General features: G+C 40.2%; 1 protein-coding gene and 1 pseudogene across 1 annotated transcript in view; one reads left to right on the top strand and one right to left on the bottom strand.

The window, feature by feature from the left end:
* Positions 1 to 1,350: 1,350 nt before the first annotated feature.
* The window catches only part of LOC149266979 (DNA repair endonuclease UVH1-like), a 128,935-nt gene continuing 111,228 nt past the window's right edge, over positions 1,351 to 19,057 (bottom strand). The window contains 3 exon segments of the mRNA XM_089431299.1: positions 1,351 to 1,680; positions 1,809 to 2,069; positions 2,200 to 2,307. Of these exon segments, the coding sequence (XP_089287425.1) occupies positions 1,453 to 1,680; positions 1,809 to 2,069; positions 2,200 to 2,307 (597 nt within the window). The 3' untranslated portion in view covers positions 1,351 to 1,452.
* Positions 5,988 to 7,792, top strand: LOC149266980 (auxin response factor 14-like; annotated as a pseudogene).

Here is a 19,057-nt window from a genome sequence, read left to right as displayed (position 1 = left end):
TTTGATGATAATGACATGGACTACTAACAATCACAACTCGCAGTCTATGAGACGCTTCCATCTACGGTTCTAGTATCTACCCTATTTCACATTTGTTATTGGCATTTCCACCTATAGTAGCAATGACTCAATATCTATGTAATACATTTTCATTTTCATGTCTTAGTGAAAAAACTGTAGTTTATGGTTCTAATTTCTTGTGTGTTTGTCGTTTTTCATATGATGTAGTAGTAGTATCACTGAATTTGTATCATAATCATGTAAATGTTTTAGTTTCTAAAATCCAAAAAAAACTGAATCTATTTTATTCATGTACGTGTAATTAGGCTAACCTTGTTATATCTTTTAATATGTATCTTGTTTCCGATGTATCTTGTTTCCGAGATCACCATGTTGCATGTCATACACTCGTATCTCCGTGTCATTCATATATCACCTTTCCGTATTCTCCGTGTCAAGTGACTTAGGTAACTTACATTGGAAGCTTCATCTAAAACAGGCATGGTTAAACAAACTAACATTCAATACAAAAATGACGTCAAAGAGAACAGACCCTCCTACCCATGTGCGAAGTGATGGGAGCTAAAAACGTAATTACTTGGTTGTTTGGTTGAACTTTAACGATTACATACAGTATGTTTGAAATTCAAATATGCAGGTTTTGAAGTCAATTTGAAAACATAATTTCCAACTTCCGAGACAAATTTAGAAGCAAAGTCGTGAATTTCACTTTACAGAGTGATAACTGGTTGGCCACTCGTACAGTGTGAAGATCTAATGATGCATTACAAAGTGGACCTCGTAATTTGCCTACTTCAGTTTAATTTGTTGAAGGCCCACATAAATTGATGAAAGGAACCTTCAAGATTAAATACAATAAAATCAAATATTGTCTAGCTTCATAGAACCTTTGAACACAAAAGTGTTCACTTGTTTTTCTTTCGACAATTTTTCCACCGTCCGTTGGATTCAACCCAAGGAATATCAAATAATTATTAAAAATTAAAACAATACATGTAAATAGCTTCAATCCAGTCTGGACAGAGTAAATGACAGGGTACAATGACATGATAATGCTATCAGCGATTCTATGGAACACCATAGTCATCTCAAATAAATGAAAGTTCAGTCAATGATATTCTCTTTTGACCGCATAAAGTTACCGGAGAGTAGGACACTTTGCATCTAAAAAGTCACGTAGCATTCGGGCTGGTCGTTGACCACCCATTAACTCAGCAAGTCTCTCTAATGGTAGAAGGGCAAGCTCCGCTAAACTTTTACAACCATCAATTAAAGACCTATAATTGGCATCAGATACACCTGGAAGACGCCTCAGAAGCTCCACTGCCATAGTGTTATAGTTCTCAGCTCTGGGTACAGTAAAGAATGTATTAGAGCCACCCACTTCCTCAAACAATATTGACATACAAAATTAATTTTACAGTAGTTCCCTTACCTTAAATCTCCTTCTACCAGACCATCTTCTGTCGGAACACCAATATGCATAGCCTTACTTGCATCAGGTTCATCTTGATTAGCTTTCAATGAGGCAAATATTTCTGCAGTTGCATGCAAACTGCGAGACCATACGAGTCTGAGGCGCGGGAAATGTAAAACAAGTAATGAAATTTTGGATATAATATTGCTTGGTAAAATATCCTCGCCAATATCATCTGCAGACTGCAAGTCAAACAGAAAAGTTTAAATGTTTCACTCAATCTGGGATACTAAGCAAATTAAAGATAGCACGCACAAACAAAGATAAACAAACTTTTGATTGTATCTGAAGATATTTATTTCCAAAATACCTGAAAAGAAAAGAATTTGTCCTGGGAAAACTCAATGAGTAGCACTGGTATGCGGTAATAGCGTGTCATTGTTTCCACCTGATGATAGAGGCGTCCATTTGCAAAGCTAGAGAAAAGATCTGAAATACTTTTTCTTTCAACACAAATATCTGGCGAAAGAATGTAGTCACCCACCTCCAAGGTTACAGGTATAATTTTCATGCCTTGCAGATGGAGGACACATGGAAGATAACTTTTGAACTCTCGCATATCAACTATCACCTACACGTCAAATATTATTTATTTATTCTCTAGCTGCAAGTAATACTATCCATATATATATATGTATTTACTGATATTGGCATTTTCATATTATCTTAAAAACTATGGGATACTACAGAAGTAAATATACCTGGCTTTGTTTTTCTGGTGCCTTCCTCCCACCTGCCTTTCTAGTTAATGCATTTTGTAGAACTCCTGATGGTTCACTAGATGGGTTTAGACCCAGACATCGTCCATCCTGCCACCAAAAGGTAGAACATTAAAGAAAGAGAGAGATCAGAGCTAGAACTTGAAACACACATATCGAGAAGAGGAGATCAGAATGAAACCAGGCAATCTGCACTTGCATAGAGAATTATGAACATTAGCAAATCATATAGAGAATAACTTGAAATTTAACTTCTAGACTCTTGTTAAGACTCAAAACTGGCAACTGAATTTTTACATAAGGTGGCCCGCATTAAAAAGAGAGGCTGTCGTATTCCATTACACAAGTCATTTGCCATTCTGTTCTGCACCGAAGTAAGACTTGAACATCCACAAACCTATCGCACGTGATTGTTTTCAACAAACCTATTGCACATGATTGTTTTCAACAAATTAAACTAACATTGGGGGATAAAATTAGATCTAATTAGGACTCTGAAAAACGTTCACAACGGAGTAAATGGGAAGCATCAGCATCCTGGGAATCAGCTGTCCTAAGGCCTCAAATCCATGCATATCTGGAGAAACTATTCTTTAAAGACAACATTCTTTAGAATCTACAAAGCTATGATCATATAAGCTCTATTTAAAAGAATTTCTCGCAACAGAGTCATCAGTCCTAAAAGGACCTCCTTTCAACCATAACCTACTAAACAATCCACAGTAAAATTGTTTTCTCCAGATTTTCTGTATATCTGGTCAGAACTTCCCCAAATTTGCTTGATATTTTGTAACCCAAACATGAGGGTGGATGCCCCTGTAATGTCCCCAATTGATTAATTGGAAAAAGGGACGACAGAGTAGTGTATCCAACCCCATAGGCTATAGCCTTGATTAAAGGGGAAGACCCAATTTTCCAATGTTTGGGGCAACATTGTGTCAATTTTGGGTCGGCTGGAGCAAAAAAGCCCAAATTGGGGGTTGCATTGCCACCCCTCACATTTGAGAAACCCCATGGAGAAATCTGTAAATAAAGGACAGAGTAGTGTATCCAACCCCATAGGCTATAAGCCTTGAATAAAGGGGAAGACCCAATTTTCCAATGTTTGGGGCAACATTGTGTCAATTTTGGGTCGGCTGGGGCAAAAAAGCCCAAATTGGGGGTTGCATTGCCACCCCTCACATTTGAGAAACCCCATGGAGGGGTCTATAAATAAAGGAAAGTTGCTGTCATTTGATCATCATCAATTTGGATAGGAATATCTTTGATTTTTTTGAGCCTGAGGCTCTGAGGGTTTTTAGACCCCTTTCTTGATTAGTTTCAGTGGAGGTGATCCCACCCTAGCTAATCTCTTTGTCTAGTTTCAATGGGGCTGATCCCACCCTACCTAGACACCTCTTTTTCTTGTTCTGGCACACCATATTTCTTTGAAGCAGTTCTGATCTGATTTTGGCACTCAAGGAAGAATCTATCTGAGGTCATTCACTAGGCCATTTTACAGAACAGCAAAGGTCTACCCCTATGGAAACCCTGCTGAAATCTCTCCTGACGCAGACGTCAAAGGTTCTGAGTTCTAACGAAGGGCAGTAAGGACTTGAGGGTTCCGCAGAACACAGTCAGCCACAGGGCCGAGGGCTGCAGGAGGAACGAATTTTCGAAGTAACCCAGATTCCTCTGCAATTAAAGGTTCGGACTCAGGCTGAAGTTGATTCAGACTGTTGACGGCAGCAGGGACTCAGGGTTCTGGTGGAAGTGATTTATCAGATACTCAGCCAGCAGATTTCACAGTAAGACTGAGTCTCAGTAGTTATTTAATAAATTTGTAACTAGTGGAAGATCATTGTGAAACAGTATTTCTGATTTGTTTACAGCACTCTTGAATTTGATATTGCACTCGAAGTATACTGGTGGTATTTAGTGGAATAGAACCACGTTTTTTTGTAGGCAACCAGCCCTAGCTTATTGTGGTTTGGCAAAGAATTATATCACTCTCAACTGTAGACTAGAGAAAAAGTGGAAGTACTATCAAAACTATACAGTGCATCAGAGGTTGAATCTAATATTCAATGGATGCCCTAGCTTACTGAAGTTTGGTTGAAGAATTATTATACTGTCGAAGATTTTCATATCTGTATTACATAGCTGGATGCTTACTGTTATATGAATGATTAAACAATTCATAGAATTATTGGGAACCCTAGATCAGTAGAACCCTAAGGACAAAATTGCCCTAGGACACTACAATGGTATCAGAGCTGGCTCCCCTGCCAGCCTGGAGGGTTATGTGAAAAATGTGGCAGCAATCATTAGTTTCCCCCATGGGGAAGGAGAACACTGAGTTTTTACAAAAATTCGAAGATCATGTCAAGGAGAATATAGAAAAGGGAAACGAATTGAAGCATGGATAAAGGCACTCCCAAATAATTGGTCATGGCTATACAAAAATCAGGCAAGTGCCCATGGAAATCTAGCAAAAGAGGAAGACGTGGAGAATAAAAAGAGCCTGTACAGTTTGGGTACTGTAGATGAGTCAGGCAAGGAGAATTTTAAAAATTCGAATGCCTCATATATGCCCAATTTAGATTCCAAAGCTGCTTTGGAAGAAGATTCATCAGTAATGGATTTTTCAGATCAGTTTAATAATTCATTGTACCCTGTCTATAAAGACGAAAGAGTCCTCATACATCAGCAGTTTCCTTTTCAAATGTCAACAGCTACTAGTAATTGTGGGAATGATCATAAGTATGATGATTTTGAAGAAGAAAGGGAAGAGGAGTATGCAGAATCGAAAAGATTTATGATATGAGTTCAGTTGTCAACAGTTTATGAGGAACAGGAAGAGGATATCAGGGAAGGAGATGGAATACATGAGGATACTTCAGGCAAAGGGCTCATTTCCAATGATAGAAATCATCTCCAATCAGATTTTGTGGGAGCAAGGATTGTCAATGGTTGCAGCACAGAAAGCAAAACTGATGCAGGCCATTTTGAACCTAATTCACAAGGAGAATTTTGTTTAAAGGACTGCAGCAACCCTGCGCTCAAGTAACAGGTAACATAGGGGAAGAATGACAATTTTGCAAGTGAAATGGCTAAAACTGTAACAAGTTCTGATACAAACCTATCTCATGAGAATGTGAGTAAGAACTCTGGTATGTCTTTAGCTACTGTTGAGATATATGTTCTTGGAACAACAAGGTGACTGATGTGAATGATGTTGACCATGGAGACATTCATGCCGCAGTGGATTCTAGGGAAACTGGCAATCCAAAACTTGTTAACAGGTACCCTATCATGAGTGGATCTGAAGGGGAGGAGAATGCCGAAGAAGATAAAGGGAATTCTGCTGGATCCCAAGTACAAAACAGAAATTCTCTGATATTGGCTACAGTAAAGAATATGGAGGGATCCCAGAGGTGATGACTACCCTTTACATGAAACAGGGAGACAGTTAGTCACAGAGCCAGAGAAGCTGAAAAATCCAGTGGAATTTATGCAATGCTCTGTTGCTGAGAAGGAAAAGTACAACAAGATTATATGCCTTGAAAAGGCCCACAAGGAAGGTGTTGAAATAGTTTTGGACATAGTAATGATGCTGTTCCGGTATTTTCAAGAAACGGATGTCTTTGAGAAGTACTACAAGCAGCACTTGGCTAAACAAATTCTCAGGCAAGACTGTTTCAGATGATGCATAGAGGAGGCTGATTGAAAAATGGCTGGCAGAATGTGGTTATCAGTTCAAAACAAAAATTAGAAGTATGTTTACAGATATGAAGACTTCTCATGTCACAATACGAGGTTTTACTACAATATTGGCTGCATATGATAAAGAAAATGAAGGCCCTACAGAGATTGTTATTCCATACCACAACTACGTAAGAAGTTTTAGACACAGTTCAAAATGAAAGTTGAAACCAAAGATGCAACTGAAAGAAGGTACACTGGAACACTTGTTGGAAAAAGTGTTGTTGATCCTATAAGGTTGCCTAATTCAAGATGGCGATCCTTCAAGGTAGGATGGAATGAACATGCAACACAGGAAAGGCAGAATAAGGCATCTCCACAGGAAACCGGGCCACTTACTTCTGCTACAGGACTTAATGCTCCGCCAGATCCAAGAGTGAAAATACTTGGGACAAGTTTTCCCTCTACACTGACAGAACTGTCTATCCCTGATGGGATACATTATCCGACTTTGGAGAATCATCAATGTTCCAAAGGGTCTTGCAAGGTCAAGAAATGTCACCATTAAAGATGTCTTTTAGAACTGATATAATGGATTTGATGAAATATCGGGTAGCTGATTATAAGGCACTAAATACTGAACATGAATTATAGAAAGGATCAAGGAGGACAGGACATTTAATACAGCCTTTATCAAAAGGAACTGATATTTCTTCTTCCTCAGAATTACCATGTGACAAACGGAAGTATGAATGGTTACATGAACTTGAGACTCCAAGCTCCATAAATTGTCCATCAGCAAAGAACACAAATGCAACCCGACAACAACCAAGGTGCTTTACAAAACTACAAGGCAGGGGGAATGGTGTTGCACTACCTTTAATGAATGGGACTTCCATTGCACTGGCTTCTTTACACTCCTCTTTTCACGTCACCCCCAGTAAGCAATACGAAGCTGCATCTGCCTACAATATTCCGAGGGTCTGTAGCAAGTGACCCCCAGAAAAGAAATTTTATTGGGACTTTGCGCAACCTTTTCCTTCTGAACAGAGTCCCTTGCAAACTGCTAGTGCTACCCCCAAAACAGTGGAAACAGTTGCCAAATGGAAGACTTCTTCAATTTTCCCTTGCTTGTCAGAAAATACTGAAGATGCCTCAAGAGAAATAAGGAATTTCTCAGAATTCACCCCGAGGAAAGCCATCTGTTTGTCTTTCAGGCAGCATCACATTGCTTCAGAAGCACACTGCCCTCAGGTAAAAGTTATTAGCAAAGTGAAAGAACAATGGCATTGCAAATTCTTTGGATTTTCCCTGCTCATGGAATCTGCTTGTATAATGAAAAAAGATGGTGCCAGTCTAGATGGTGGGTTGCTTGAACCATCCGGTCAAGGTCCTCTCCAAACAACTCACAAGACAAGGATGTCCAACCAAGAGAGGTCCTCATTCTTGAAGATAGGAAAGATTTTGCAGCACCCAGGTTGGCCACTGCTTGAGGACAAGCAATGTCTGGAAAGGAGGGCTGTAATCTCCCCAGTTGATTAATTATCCAAGGAAGGAGGGAGTAGCCTATCCAATCCCATAGGCTATAGTCTTGATAAAAGGGGCAGACCCAATTTTCCAATGTTTGGGGCAACATTGGGTCAATTTTGGATCGGCTGGGGCAAAAAAGCCAAATTGGGGGTTGCATTGCCACCCCTCACATTTGAGAAACCACATGGGGAAATCTATAACTAAAGGAAAGTTGGAGCTATTTGATCATGATCAATTTGGATTGGAATATCTTTAATTTTCTTGAGCCGGAGGCTCTGAGGATTTTAAGACCCCTTTCTTGATTAGTTTCAGTGGGAGGTGATCCCACCCTAGCTAATCACATTGTCTAGTTTCAATGGGGCTGATCTAAACCTACCTAGACACCTCTTTTGCTTGTTCTGGCATGGCATATCTCTTTGAAGCAGTTCTGGTCTGATTTTGGCACTCAAGGAAGAATCTTTCTGAGTTCATTCATTAGGCCATTTTACAGAACAGCAAAGGCCTACCCCTGTGGAAACCCTACCAAAATCTCTCCTGAAACAGACATCAAAGGTTTTGAGTTCTAGCGAAGGGCAGCAAGGAGTTGAGCATTTCGCAGACAGCAGGCTGCATGGCGGAGGGCCATAGGAGGGCCGAATTTTAGAAGTAACCCAGATTCCTCTGCAATTAAACATTCAAACTCAGGCTGAATTGGCTCGGGGTTCCAGTGGAAGTGAATTATCAGATGCTCCGCCAGCAGAATTCGCAGTAAGACTGAGTCTCAGTAGTTATTTAAAAAAATTTGTAACTAGTGGAAGATCATTGTGAAATTGGTCCTGTTTTTTTGTGGAAAACCAGCCCTAGCTTATTGTGGTTTGGAAAGGAATTATATCACCGTCAATAGTAGGCTAGATAAAAGGTGGAAGTACTGTCTGAACTATACTGTGCATCATTGGTTGAATCTACTGTTCATTGGGTGCCCTAGCTTATTGAAGTTTGGTTGAAGAATTATAATATTGTTGAAGAGTTTTATATCTGTATTACATAAAGCTGGATGCTTGCTATTATGCAAGTGAATAAACATGTTATAGAATTATTGGGAACCCAAGATCAGTAGAACCCTAAGGGAAAAATTTCCCTAGGACATTACACATGGACATTAGCCCTCAGTTGCATTTCCTCTGATATGTGTAACTTTCAAACAATATTAAAAGGATAAAGTAGACAAATTAGGCCCATTGGATGTGTTGTAAGCCCCGTTGATGACGAAGATAAACCATCTCTGGGAGGTCAAACACCTTCCTTCACACCCATAAGGGTTCTGCCCATGCCAGGATTTGAATCTGGACTGTTTGCATGGTGACATCCCATCCCAACCATTAAGCCACAGCCCAATGGATCGTCTAGAGTTGCACGTTGAAAAGTGGTAAATGGCCAAAGTTTTAGTCTTTTGAATCTCTCTCAAGGGTGCCAGGAAGAAACAGTTTTGTGTTAAAAATGAATTTGAGGGTTTACTTTTGAGTTTTGAGATTTTCAAGAGAAGTTCACTCTGTGATAAGTACACCTAGAGAAATAAGGCAATAAAATGTGAGTCTGAGAATAGCAATGATGACCATGATGACTATGGAAACCAATACAAATTGACTGCCTAAAGATGCACATTATGACTGACAACAAACATGAAAATCTGAATCCATCTATGTAATGTTCCAGTCACCAAAATGGACACTTTCAATAATAACAAGTAAAAAAGACATGAAGACCATAATATTGAAACAAATAGAAGAACACTATTCACAATAAGCACGTAAATGTTGGCAGCACCTGCACACCCAAGTTGGAATGCAGCTGCAATTGCTAAAAGATGGAGAAAGATATATTTAAAATGACATAAATAGCATGTCCGAATCAATACTGATTTAATTACACTTCAAATAACAACATTGACAATCAACCTTGCAATGAAAGAAACACTTGATTGTACTAGAGGTGGACGATGGATCCACAATTTAGGGACAACTTGTAATAAATGACCGAGTTTAATACAAAGCAAGAGAAAGGATTTTTTTTCATTGTTGAACACCATTGTCCCTTCCCTTATTGGGCCATATTTCAAAAGAGAAATCAATTGTTTTGTTCAAGAGAAGAATGTAACATTCTTGAGGCCATTGCTATTGCAAACGTGAGGCCATCAAAAGTTCTATCACAGATGCAATCCACCCATGTTTGCAATTAAACATCGTTGGCAGTTAGAAAAGAATACAAGAAAATTTTTTGGACACCGTGTATTGTGCATTCTTTGAATAATGGGCTAAAAGCCATTGGAAAACTTGATTGGAATGTCATGCCAATTGAAAATTGGAGCCTAAGTTGCATGATACAGGGAAATGGGTACGAGTTTCCGAAATGGGAATGGGTATGAAACGTGACCCTCCCGCCCCGCCCCCCCCCCCCCAACCAAATTTTGGAAATGGGTAAACACAATATATATGTTAGGACATTTAAGAAACGTTATGTGCAATCAAAAAGCATACATGATACATTAGTACATTATGATTAAATTGTTTTGTTTTCAGTCATGTTTGGATCCTAGTCCTTGACATGGGGGTGTGGAGGCAACCACCTACACCACCACCACCCCCAGCCAGGGTTCGAGGGCAGCGTCCCCAAAGCGAAAATTAGATGAAAATTTGCCTTGTCAAATATTGTAATTCCGTAGTCAATTTGGGTCGTTCATTACCCCAAAAAATGAGGCAAGGGTCTTTTCAGATTTTATATGTTAGGACCCCACTTCACAAGCCACCTACCGCATGTTTTCTAAAATCAAGCTACTTCAACCAGATGATACAGAATTTGCAACTTTTATCATTCTTCTTTGATGGCTATTGGAGGTTAAAGGGGGCTTTATCTTCCGCAGTTGTCAATGAGAAGTGGAAACATGGAAGCAATCTACCTCAAACAAAACAAAGAGATAAGACATGATTTCGGGTGATTGCTATTACGCAGATGTTAAATTTTTTAAAACCTATATGTGATAGCACACATTTAGGTAAGATTTATAATAACAATGTCAATGTGTGAGAGGATTCAAACTTTCACATTTTAAAGAGATCCTACCTTACAGGATTACACCCACATTTGAAAACATTTATACATGGGAAGTGAAATAAATTGAATATCATAACATCAATGGTATGTCTACCCACCCAAGTCGGTAAGCCCTAGGAGATAACTTTTCTCCTATTTGTTCAGCTTGCCAACTCACAGCCCTATAATGATCCACAGATAGCTAGCCTCAAAGACCTTGTATCCTGTTGAAGGAAAGGTAACTAGGTTCGGTCTTCATAAATGTACTTTTGATATTTGTATTTATTCAAGGAGAGAAATATTACTTTTATAATATATGTCAATGAGTTTCTTGTTCATTGAAATAGGTCTATCACTATTTAAAGAGCTATAGGCGAGTCAAATATTCAAAAGAATAAGTTGAAGACCTTAAGGGCATGTTACACCTTGTATGTATATGTATCATGGTCAAGAGAATACCTCCAAGCAAAGTCGCAAGTCTCCTCCAAGCAATGGCACCATCAAGAAGCTCATCCAAACATACAACTCCACTAAAGAAACATCCAAAGTCTACTCTACAAGTCAGCCTACAAGCAGCAACCAAGTCGACCTAATGAACAGTCAAATCGGCCTAAAAAGGAGGGACAGACCTCTATTTATAGAGGTTGTCCACTCATCATAGAACGCACAACTTGAGCTCTGAATTCCGCAAAGGATAGAAGACAAGGAGAAATGAAGTAAGCCGAGGAAAAAGGTCTACAAGGTGCAGCGAAGAAAGAAGGAGAAACAACGAAGGTTAAGAGACTGTTTCCTAGGGCATACACAGCCACACGTGCGAGGAAATGAAGGACAACCTGCAGCTATCACAACAGTAAAATCACAGTTGCATATCTCACTTTGTTTGGGGCTGAAACTAGGCCTACAAGGCCTCCTACTCCAGCATGGAAGGACTCTCAAGCGAAGTAAGGAAGCAGAAAACCGAAGTATAAAGGACTGTTTCTAGGGCTAGAAACAATGTTCCACCAAGACTCCGGTGCGGGGAGACGCGGGTGCGAGGAGACGCACAGGGGGGACGTGTGGGAGTACCCTCAAATTTTAGGGAAATTTCGGGGGTGCGGGGAGTCGTCGAGGTATATATATATATATATATATATATATAATTCAAGTTCATATTCATTGTTCACTGTTCAATAATGAAAGCATAAAAATATTAAATAGACAATTGAAATTTGAATCATTGATCCATCCTCATCATTCATTTTGATACATACATCATTCATATGACATACTCAAGTGACAAGTCTCATTATTGAATTAATTATTATTCATACATACCATGAGATTCGAAAAACAAAAATAAAAATCAATAATAAAATATTCAAATACATTGATCGATATCATTCATCATTCAATGGTTCATCATTCTACAACAATGACTCGGCTCACCGTCCCTCAGCTTAGCGTCTCAACGTTCAGGCAAACAGCGGGCTGGAGCAATGCAAGGGGACTGGCTTAGAGTCTTGGCTCAGCAGCGGCGGCAGGGAGGTTGGTTGGGCGTGTTCACTATTCACGCTTTCAACTGTGCGTGGAAATGGTATTTCAGCGCTGCCTGGAAATGCCTCTGCGTGGAAATGGAAATGCCTTTGGGTTGAAATGAAATGAGCTTTTAACTAAGTTTTGCCTTTCATGACTTTTAGGTTAGGTTTTCATGTTTTAGTTATTTAGTTTTAATTTTGTTTTTTTTGTAGACTTTTAAGTTTTAGTTATTTAGTTCTAATTTTAGTTTAAAAAAAAAATTAATGGTTTTGATTTTGAATTTTTAATTTTTAAGTCTTATTAGACAGATTTAAAGGGGGACGCCCAGGCGCACCCTTTTTGGGGAGTCTAGACTCCCACACTGAAGGGGGACGCCCAGAAGCACCCTTTTTGGGGAGTCTAGACTCCCACACTGAAGGGGGACGCCCAGAAGCACCCCTTTTGGGGAGTCTAGACTCCCACACTGGGGAAACACACCCCCCTGCGTCTCCCCGAGACTCCCCAAAAAGGGTGCGTGGGGAAACGCACCCCCAAGAGACTCCCCGTCCCCGGTGCGTGGGGTGCGAGGGGTGCGCGCACCCGACCCTGGGGGACGCGTTCCCGTGGAACACTGGCTAGAAACAGTGACACGTGCAAGGTGCACTAAGGGTGTGACAGCAGCTAACAGTCCTTTGTTTGGGTGAGAGATCAAGCCTCCAAGGACTCCCAAGCCTAGCGAAGGAGCCCATCTCTCTAAGGTGAAAGGACTCTAATTGGAAGACGAAGTGTCGAAAGAAGTGCCGAGGTATAAGGTGCAGAAAGGAGCGAAGACTTGACTTGTGCTTGGAGGATCTCTTTGTCAAGGGTCTAGGATTTGGCATTGATCAATAGAAGCTTCAATAAGAGAAATTCACTAAGGGTTTTCCTCTCAAGAGTAGAGAGGTTTTGGCCCTATCAGAGAGCCAACATCTTGTGTTCTTGTTTTTATGTTTTGATAGCAGTTTGATGAAGTACACACATATGCACTAATAAGAAGAAGAAGAAGAATAAGCTAACAAGAAAAGTAAAAAGACTCCACAAATTGTTATCAAGTAACGAAGAATCACACTACATCACTTTGCCCTAGATTCTTCAACATGGCATCAGAGCTAAGGTGACACATCAAGGCTAGGACAACTCAAGAACACTCATCAAGGGGAAGCATCTACAAAGTTGAAGCATCAAGTCTAGAAGTCTCAATCACTTGAAGGACAAGAAGGGTCTACAATCCATCACTCATCAAGGTGGTCTATGAAGGTAGAAGAAGAGCTTTATATAAAGGCACCTACAAAGAAGAGCAGATTGAAGCAGGACCTACAACAAGCTACAAGTCTTCAAGCAAACATCATCACCAAGCAAGTCCACTTAGAGAAGGCAACTTGAAGAACATCAAGATCCCAGGAAGACAAGCCATCAAACCTTCAAGGAGGAAGCAAATCCATTACATCTCAAAATCTATCAAGTAAGTACATGTCCCCTTCTGAATATACATCAATGTCTTTTTGCAAGGAAAGCAATAAATTGGTAGGTACCAATAACTTTCTTGCATGGAAGAAGAGGACTAATCTACTACTCAAGGAGAATGAACTCCTAGAGCATGTCAAAGGGGATGTCACTATCCCTGCTAAGGAACAGAGTCAAGCCTTAGCCAAGTACAATAACGATGAGACAAGAGCTCAAAGGATTATGATAGAATCAATCAAAGACTGTCTCATTCCTTATGTCTCCAAGTTTGATACATCAAAATAAATTTATGATAAGCTAGTAGAGTTATTCTCAATATCCACAACCGGACAAGTAATATCTTTGAGGAATGAATTATACAAGATTGAAGATAACAAAGGAAGGAATAGCTCCCTACTTCATGAAAACCTCTAAAATGAGAGATCAACTTCAAGAACTTGGGGAAGTCATGTCTGACAGAGACATGACAACTATAATACTCAATGTTCTACCTGAGGAGTGTGGAAACTTCACATCTAGCATATATGCCGAGAAGGAAGCAACCACTCTCAGTGAAATGTGGTCTCTATGCAGAACAGAGGAAACCAGACTTAAAGCAAAAGAAGATGTAGGATCAAAGGAGCAAGCATTTGCTACCATGGCCAAAAGAAAGGGTAAATTTGGCAAGTTTGGTCCACGAAGAACAAACAACAAAGACATGTCCAAGATCCAATGTTTTGGATGCCAAGAATATGGACACTACAAAAGGAATTATCCAAAAAGGGACAACAACGAAAGGAAGAGGGAAGAAGCTCACTTGACTCAAGAGATGAAAGAAAAAGAAAAGAAGCAAAAAAAGGAAGATGCTCTAGATCTCTACTATGACTAGGTCAAACTCTTTACTTCTAGACTTCTTTCAAAGTTTTGAGTAGAATAGGAGCATGTAGGAATAAATTAAAATTGCATGACTAGAAACATCCTCTCGAATCTAGCAACATGATGTACATAGAGTTCTAGATACTCATGTAGATGTAGCATTTATGATAAGAACAAAATTGCATAAGTAGAAATATCTAGGAGCATGGCAGATATAGCTCAAGATATTCGTGTAGAAGAAGCATATCTAGTATAGGACCTCATACATGATAAAAAAAAAATTGATCATGATAAGAATCTTAGAAGACCTACATCATCAAAAGAAAGGAAACATTTGCAAGACAAGGATCTTTAAGATCCTATGATGGAATCTTCAAAAGAAGGTTCTTGGACCAAAGCAGATGTCTCATTGGGAATCCCATTCATGGGTTTCAAGAAAAGGATGATATGTAGGCAAGCTAACATGAAGCAAGAAGGGCCACACCAACGGATGATCAAAGGAGAATCTAGATGAGGTATGTATGCATCAAAGTTTAAGTCATGTTATCATTTGTATATTATTCAGTGTTTTCAAACCCGGCCGGCTTGGAACCGACTCGGCCGAGTTGGTCGGAGTCGGCCAAATAAATTTCAACTCGGTGGTTGAACCGGTTCGGTCGGCCGAGTTAATACCTAGCCGGCCAAGACATTGCATGACTCGGCCGACTCGGTATTAACTCGGTCGGCTCATCATATCAACCCGGCCGGGTCAAGGAAAGCGGCCAGTGAACCCCCAAAAACGCAAATTTTTTTATTTTTTTATGCTTTTTCTAAGTGTGGGGGACTCCAAATGGTTTTATTAATTGGTTTGTTGGTCTTTGGGGTCCATCACCATGAAATGACTCAGGATGTTTGAGAGTGGTTACGGCCTCATTGGATTTCATATGGAGAAAGTAGAATTTTAGATTTCATTCAAAATCCAGCAGACTTATCAGTTTTTCAGGATTTCAAGATTGGAGGATTGCAATGTTTCCATTGAATTTTGTCATGTATTAGGGTACAGAACTCGTATTTAATCAAGAGCACCAATCCCTCTATGTACTTTGATGTTAGTGACATTGGTTGTCGAACTCCTCTGGGATTCGCTCCCAAACCGGGAGCTTCTAAAAATGTCGCTCCAGCTCCCGTTTTCGCTCTCGCTCCCCACTTTCGCTCCCGCTCCCAAGTAACATTGAGCCAGATGATGTTGGAAACTCTAGCAGTAGCCAGTAGTACTGGTCACATACTTTTGTTGTAGAGGCCATTTATAGCCTCCTTGGTTATGTGTTTTTGTTTTGATCTCTATATCATCATCGTGTATGTATTGAACAGTGCATTGGGTGCCATTTTGATATAATGGATATATTCATGAGCCTCCTTTCATCATATGTTGTCTTCTATCTATATTCTAATGCTGTGTGTTTGGAAACATAAGTGAAAATCTTTAAAATTATGTGTTTTTATAAAAAATAAATATTTAATGTATTTTTCACAACGACCGAGTCATTGAAATCAATCTAGGCGAGTCGATACCGAGCCAGAGTCAGAGTCGACCCTCGGCCAAGTCAGAGTCGAAGTCGGAGTCGAAGTTTTAAAACATTGATATTATTACGTCATGGGTAGTTCTATAGCATGATCAAGCATGAAAGAATCTCTTTCACCAAGAACATGCTAGAAGGCATGTACCACAATGCAATAAAGGTCAACAAAAGAATATGCTCGCATAAGGAGCATAAGATTGCTAACTAAGAAGCAAGAAGAAATGTTGACAAGTCCAGAAAGCAAGCAATGAAGGAATTCTCTCACAAGAAGCATTAGATGGTTGACCTATCTATCTGAGAAGAAGCTAATGAAGAAAGAGATCAAGCATGTGAAGAACACCATGATCACCAAGAATCACTATCTGACAAAATGCCTTGAAAGATATCTCCCGAAAGAAGGCAGGACAACTCTGATAAAGGAAGAAAGGACCCTTGACACCTATGAAGGCCTTGGAGATATAAAAGGTGCAGATAACTGATTCTACTCCACAAAGATGTCGTGACGAAGAAGCCATCCAACAAAAGAAAAATCAATGTTGAAGCAATATCAGGATAAAGTCATGATGGGCTACTAGGTCAAAGCATGTAACCTAGCAAGTACATCAAAGCATCCATGAGAAGAATATTCTGAAGCATGGACAAGATGACAAAGGAGTAGCCAAGATGACAAGAAAACCTGATAGTCACTTTCCACGAAGCAATGACATGACAAACCAAGAAGGAAAGTGATCGATGGATGGTGCCCTACCTGGAAGAAGTTCGAACAAAGACTTCATGACATCAAGAAAGGAAGGAGATCAAGCAACTGAAGGACCCACAAAGAAGAAGTTGTTGATGAAGGAAAGAGTCTCCAGTTAAGAGGGAGCTCTGACAGGTCCTTGATCAAGAGGGAGTTTTGAATCACCCCTGATTACAAAGGAGTGACAATTGTGTTTTCCATTTCATGGGTCATGCACTAGACCAGGACTAACATCCATGAGTCTAGATGAAGGCCATGAATGGAAATGTATACACAAGTTAGACACAACATTCTTGTCTTCATTTGGGAAGAAAGAATGGGAAGATTAGGTAATCATCTGGCATCCAATACTCTTTGAGGATGTATAGGGCATCCAAGACAAGACTAGGCAAGAGGACCGACATTCTTTGAGGGCTGGGGACCTAAGAAAACAATAGTCCTAGAAGGTCATACTCGGAGACACCCAGGTGGGTATGTACCTTGAGAGACAATGATGAAGGTGTCTATAAATCATTGGTCTCGCCAGCATTGTAGCTCATGGTCTCATAAAGAGATGGAGTTGTTAGTTAAGGCCTTGCACTATGACAACGCTGATGAATATGATGCTATAACAGATGGATTGCAAATCCGGGTTTCTCTTATGTGGATTCTTCAAGATTGATAATAGCCAAACACCTTGCAATATTATACGAATACCTCCCTAGTTAAGAGGGAGTGTTGAAGGAAAGGTAACTAGGTTCGGTCTTCATAAATGTACTTTTGATATTTGTGTTTATTCAAGAAAAGAAATATTATTTTTATAATATATGTCAATGAGTTTGCTCATTGAAATAGGTCTAGCATTATTTAAAGTGCTATAAGTGAGTCAAATAGTCAAAAGAATAAGTTGAAGACCTTAAGGGCATGTTACACCTTGTATGTATATGTATCATGGTCAAGAGAATACCTCCAAGCAAAGTCACAAGTCTCCTCCAAGCAATGGCACCATCAAAAAGCTCATCCAAGCATACAACTCCACCAAAGAAACATCTGAATTCTACTCTACAAGTCGGCCTACAAGCAGCAACCAAGTCGGCCTAAAAAGGAGGGACAGATCTCTATTTATAGAGGTTGTCCACTCCTCATACAGCGCACAACTTGAGCTCTAAATTCCGCAAAGGATAGAAGACAAGGAGAAATGAAGTAAGCAGAGGAAAGAGGTCTACAAGGTCCAGCGAAGAAAGAAGGAGAAACAGTGAAGGTTAAGAGACTGTTTCCTAGGGCATAAATAGCCACACGTGCGAGGAAATGACAAACAGCCTGCAGTTATCACAACAATAAAATCACAGTCGTATATCTCACTTTGTTTGGGGCTGAAACTAGGCCTACAAGGCCTCCTACTCTAGCGTGGAAGAAGGACTCTCAAGCGAAGTAAAAAAGCAGAAAACCAAAGTATAAAGGATTGTTTCTAGGGCTAGAAACAGTCACACGTGCGAGGTGTAGTAAGAGTATGACAACAGCTAACAATACTTTGTTTGGGTGAGAGATCAAGCCTCCAAGGACTCCCAAGCCTAGCGAAGGAGCCCATCTCTTTAAGGTGAAAGGACTCTAATTGGAAGACTAAGTGCCGAAAGAAGTGTCGAGGTATAAAGTGCATAAAGGAGTGAAGATTTGACTTGTGCTTGGAGGATCTCTTTGTCAGGGGTCTAGGGTTAGAGGGTGAGACCTGTAGACGCGCGCAGTTAGAGGGTGAGACCAAGGGGCGTTTTTACTAGTGGAGACCGGGCTTTAGACGTCAAAAACTCGAGAATGAGGTTGAGTAGGAGGACACACAGGATGGTGAGGGGCACATTGATATACCTAGTGTGGCACAAGAGTCACCAGTTGACACCTTGACGGATAGAGTGGAGCATACACCCATAGAGCCATCTGATGATGTGGTGTTCGTTGTTGATGAGGTGCCATTCGTTGTTGAGGTATCCATTGATGAGGTGTCTAAGACCGTGTCCGAATTTTCAGGTGATGACAACCTACAACAGATTACGTAAGTTTCGGAAGATATATCCATTAGTGAGGTGCTAATGCCAACAGACGTACCCAGAGCCGCGACAAAGTTCTCAGACAACAGCGACCCACAGCAGCATGGAGAACACCCTGAGGAGCGTGAGCTAGATGAGGATGTTATGCTCAATGAGCTACTTGTGGAGGGGCTACTCAGGACTCCAATTCAGCGCATGGTAGAGGAGGATGGGCAGTCATCTTTTGCACCTGCCATCACTGGAGAGTAGATAGATGGGCAGGCGGCCAACAAAATTGCAGTACTTCCAGTCAATAGCTCTCTTCAGACTTACGTAGATGGGGCCTACAACAATATCAAGTTGCCTTTGCACGTTGGAGGGAGAGTGCCTGAGTTACCTAGACAAATTTTATA

This window comes from Pinus tabuliformis, chromosome 6 (assembly GCF_031772625.1).
Source record: "Pinus tabuliformis cultivar Carrire ecotype Pingquan chromosome 6, CPIR1, whole genome shotgun sequence".
Classification (NCBI taxonomy): Eukaryota; Viridiplantae; Streptophyta; class Pinopsida; order Pinales; family Pinaceae; genus Pinus; species Pinus tabuliformis.
The sequence above is the reverse complement of the archived record's forward strand: the minus strand, read 5'-3'. Positions and strand labels throughout refer to the sequence as shown.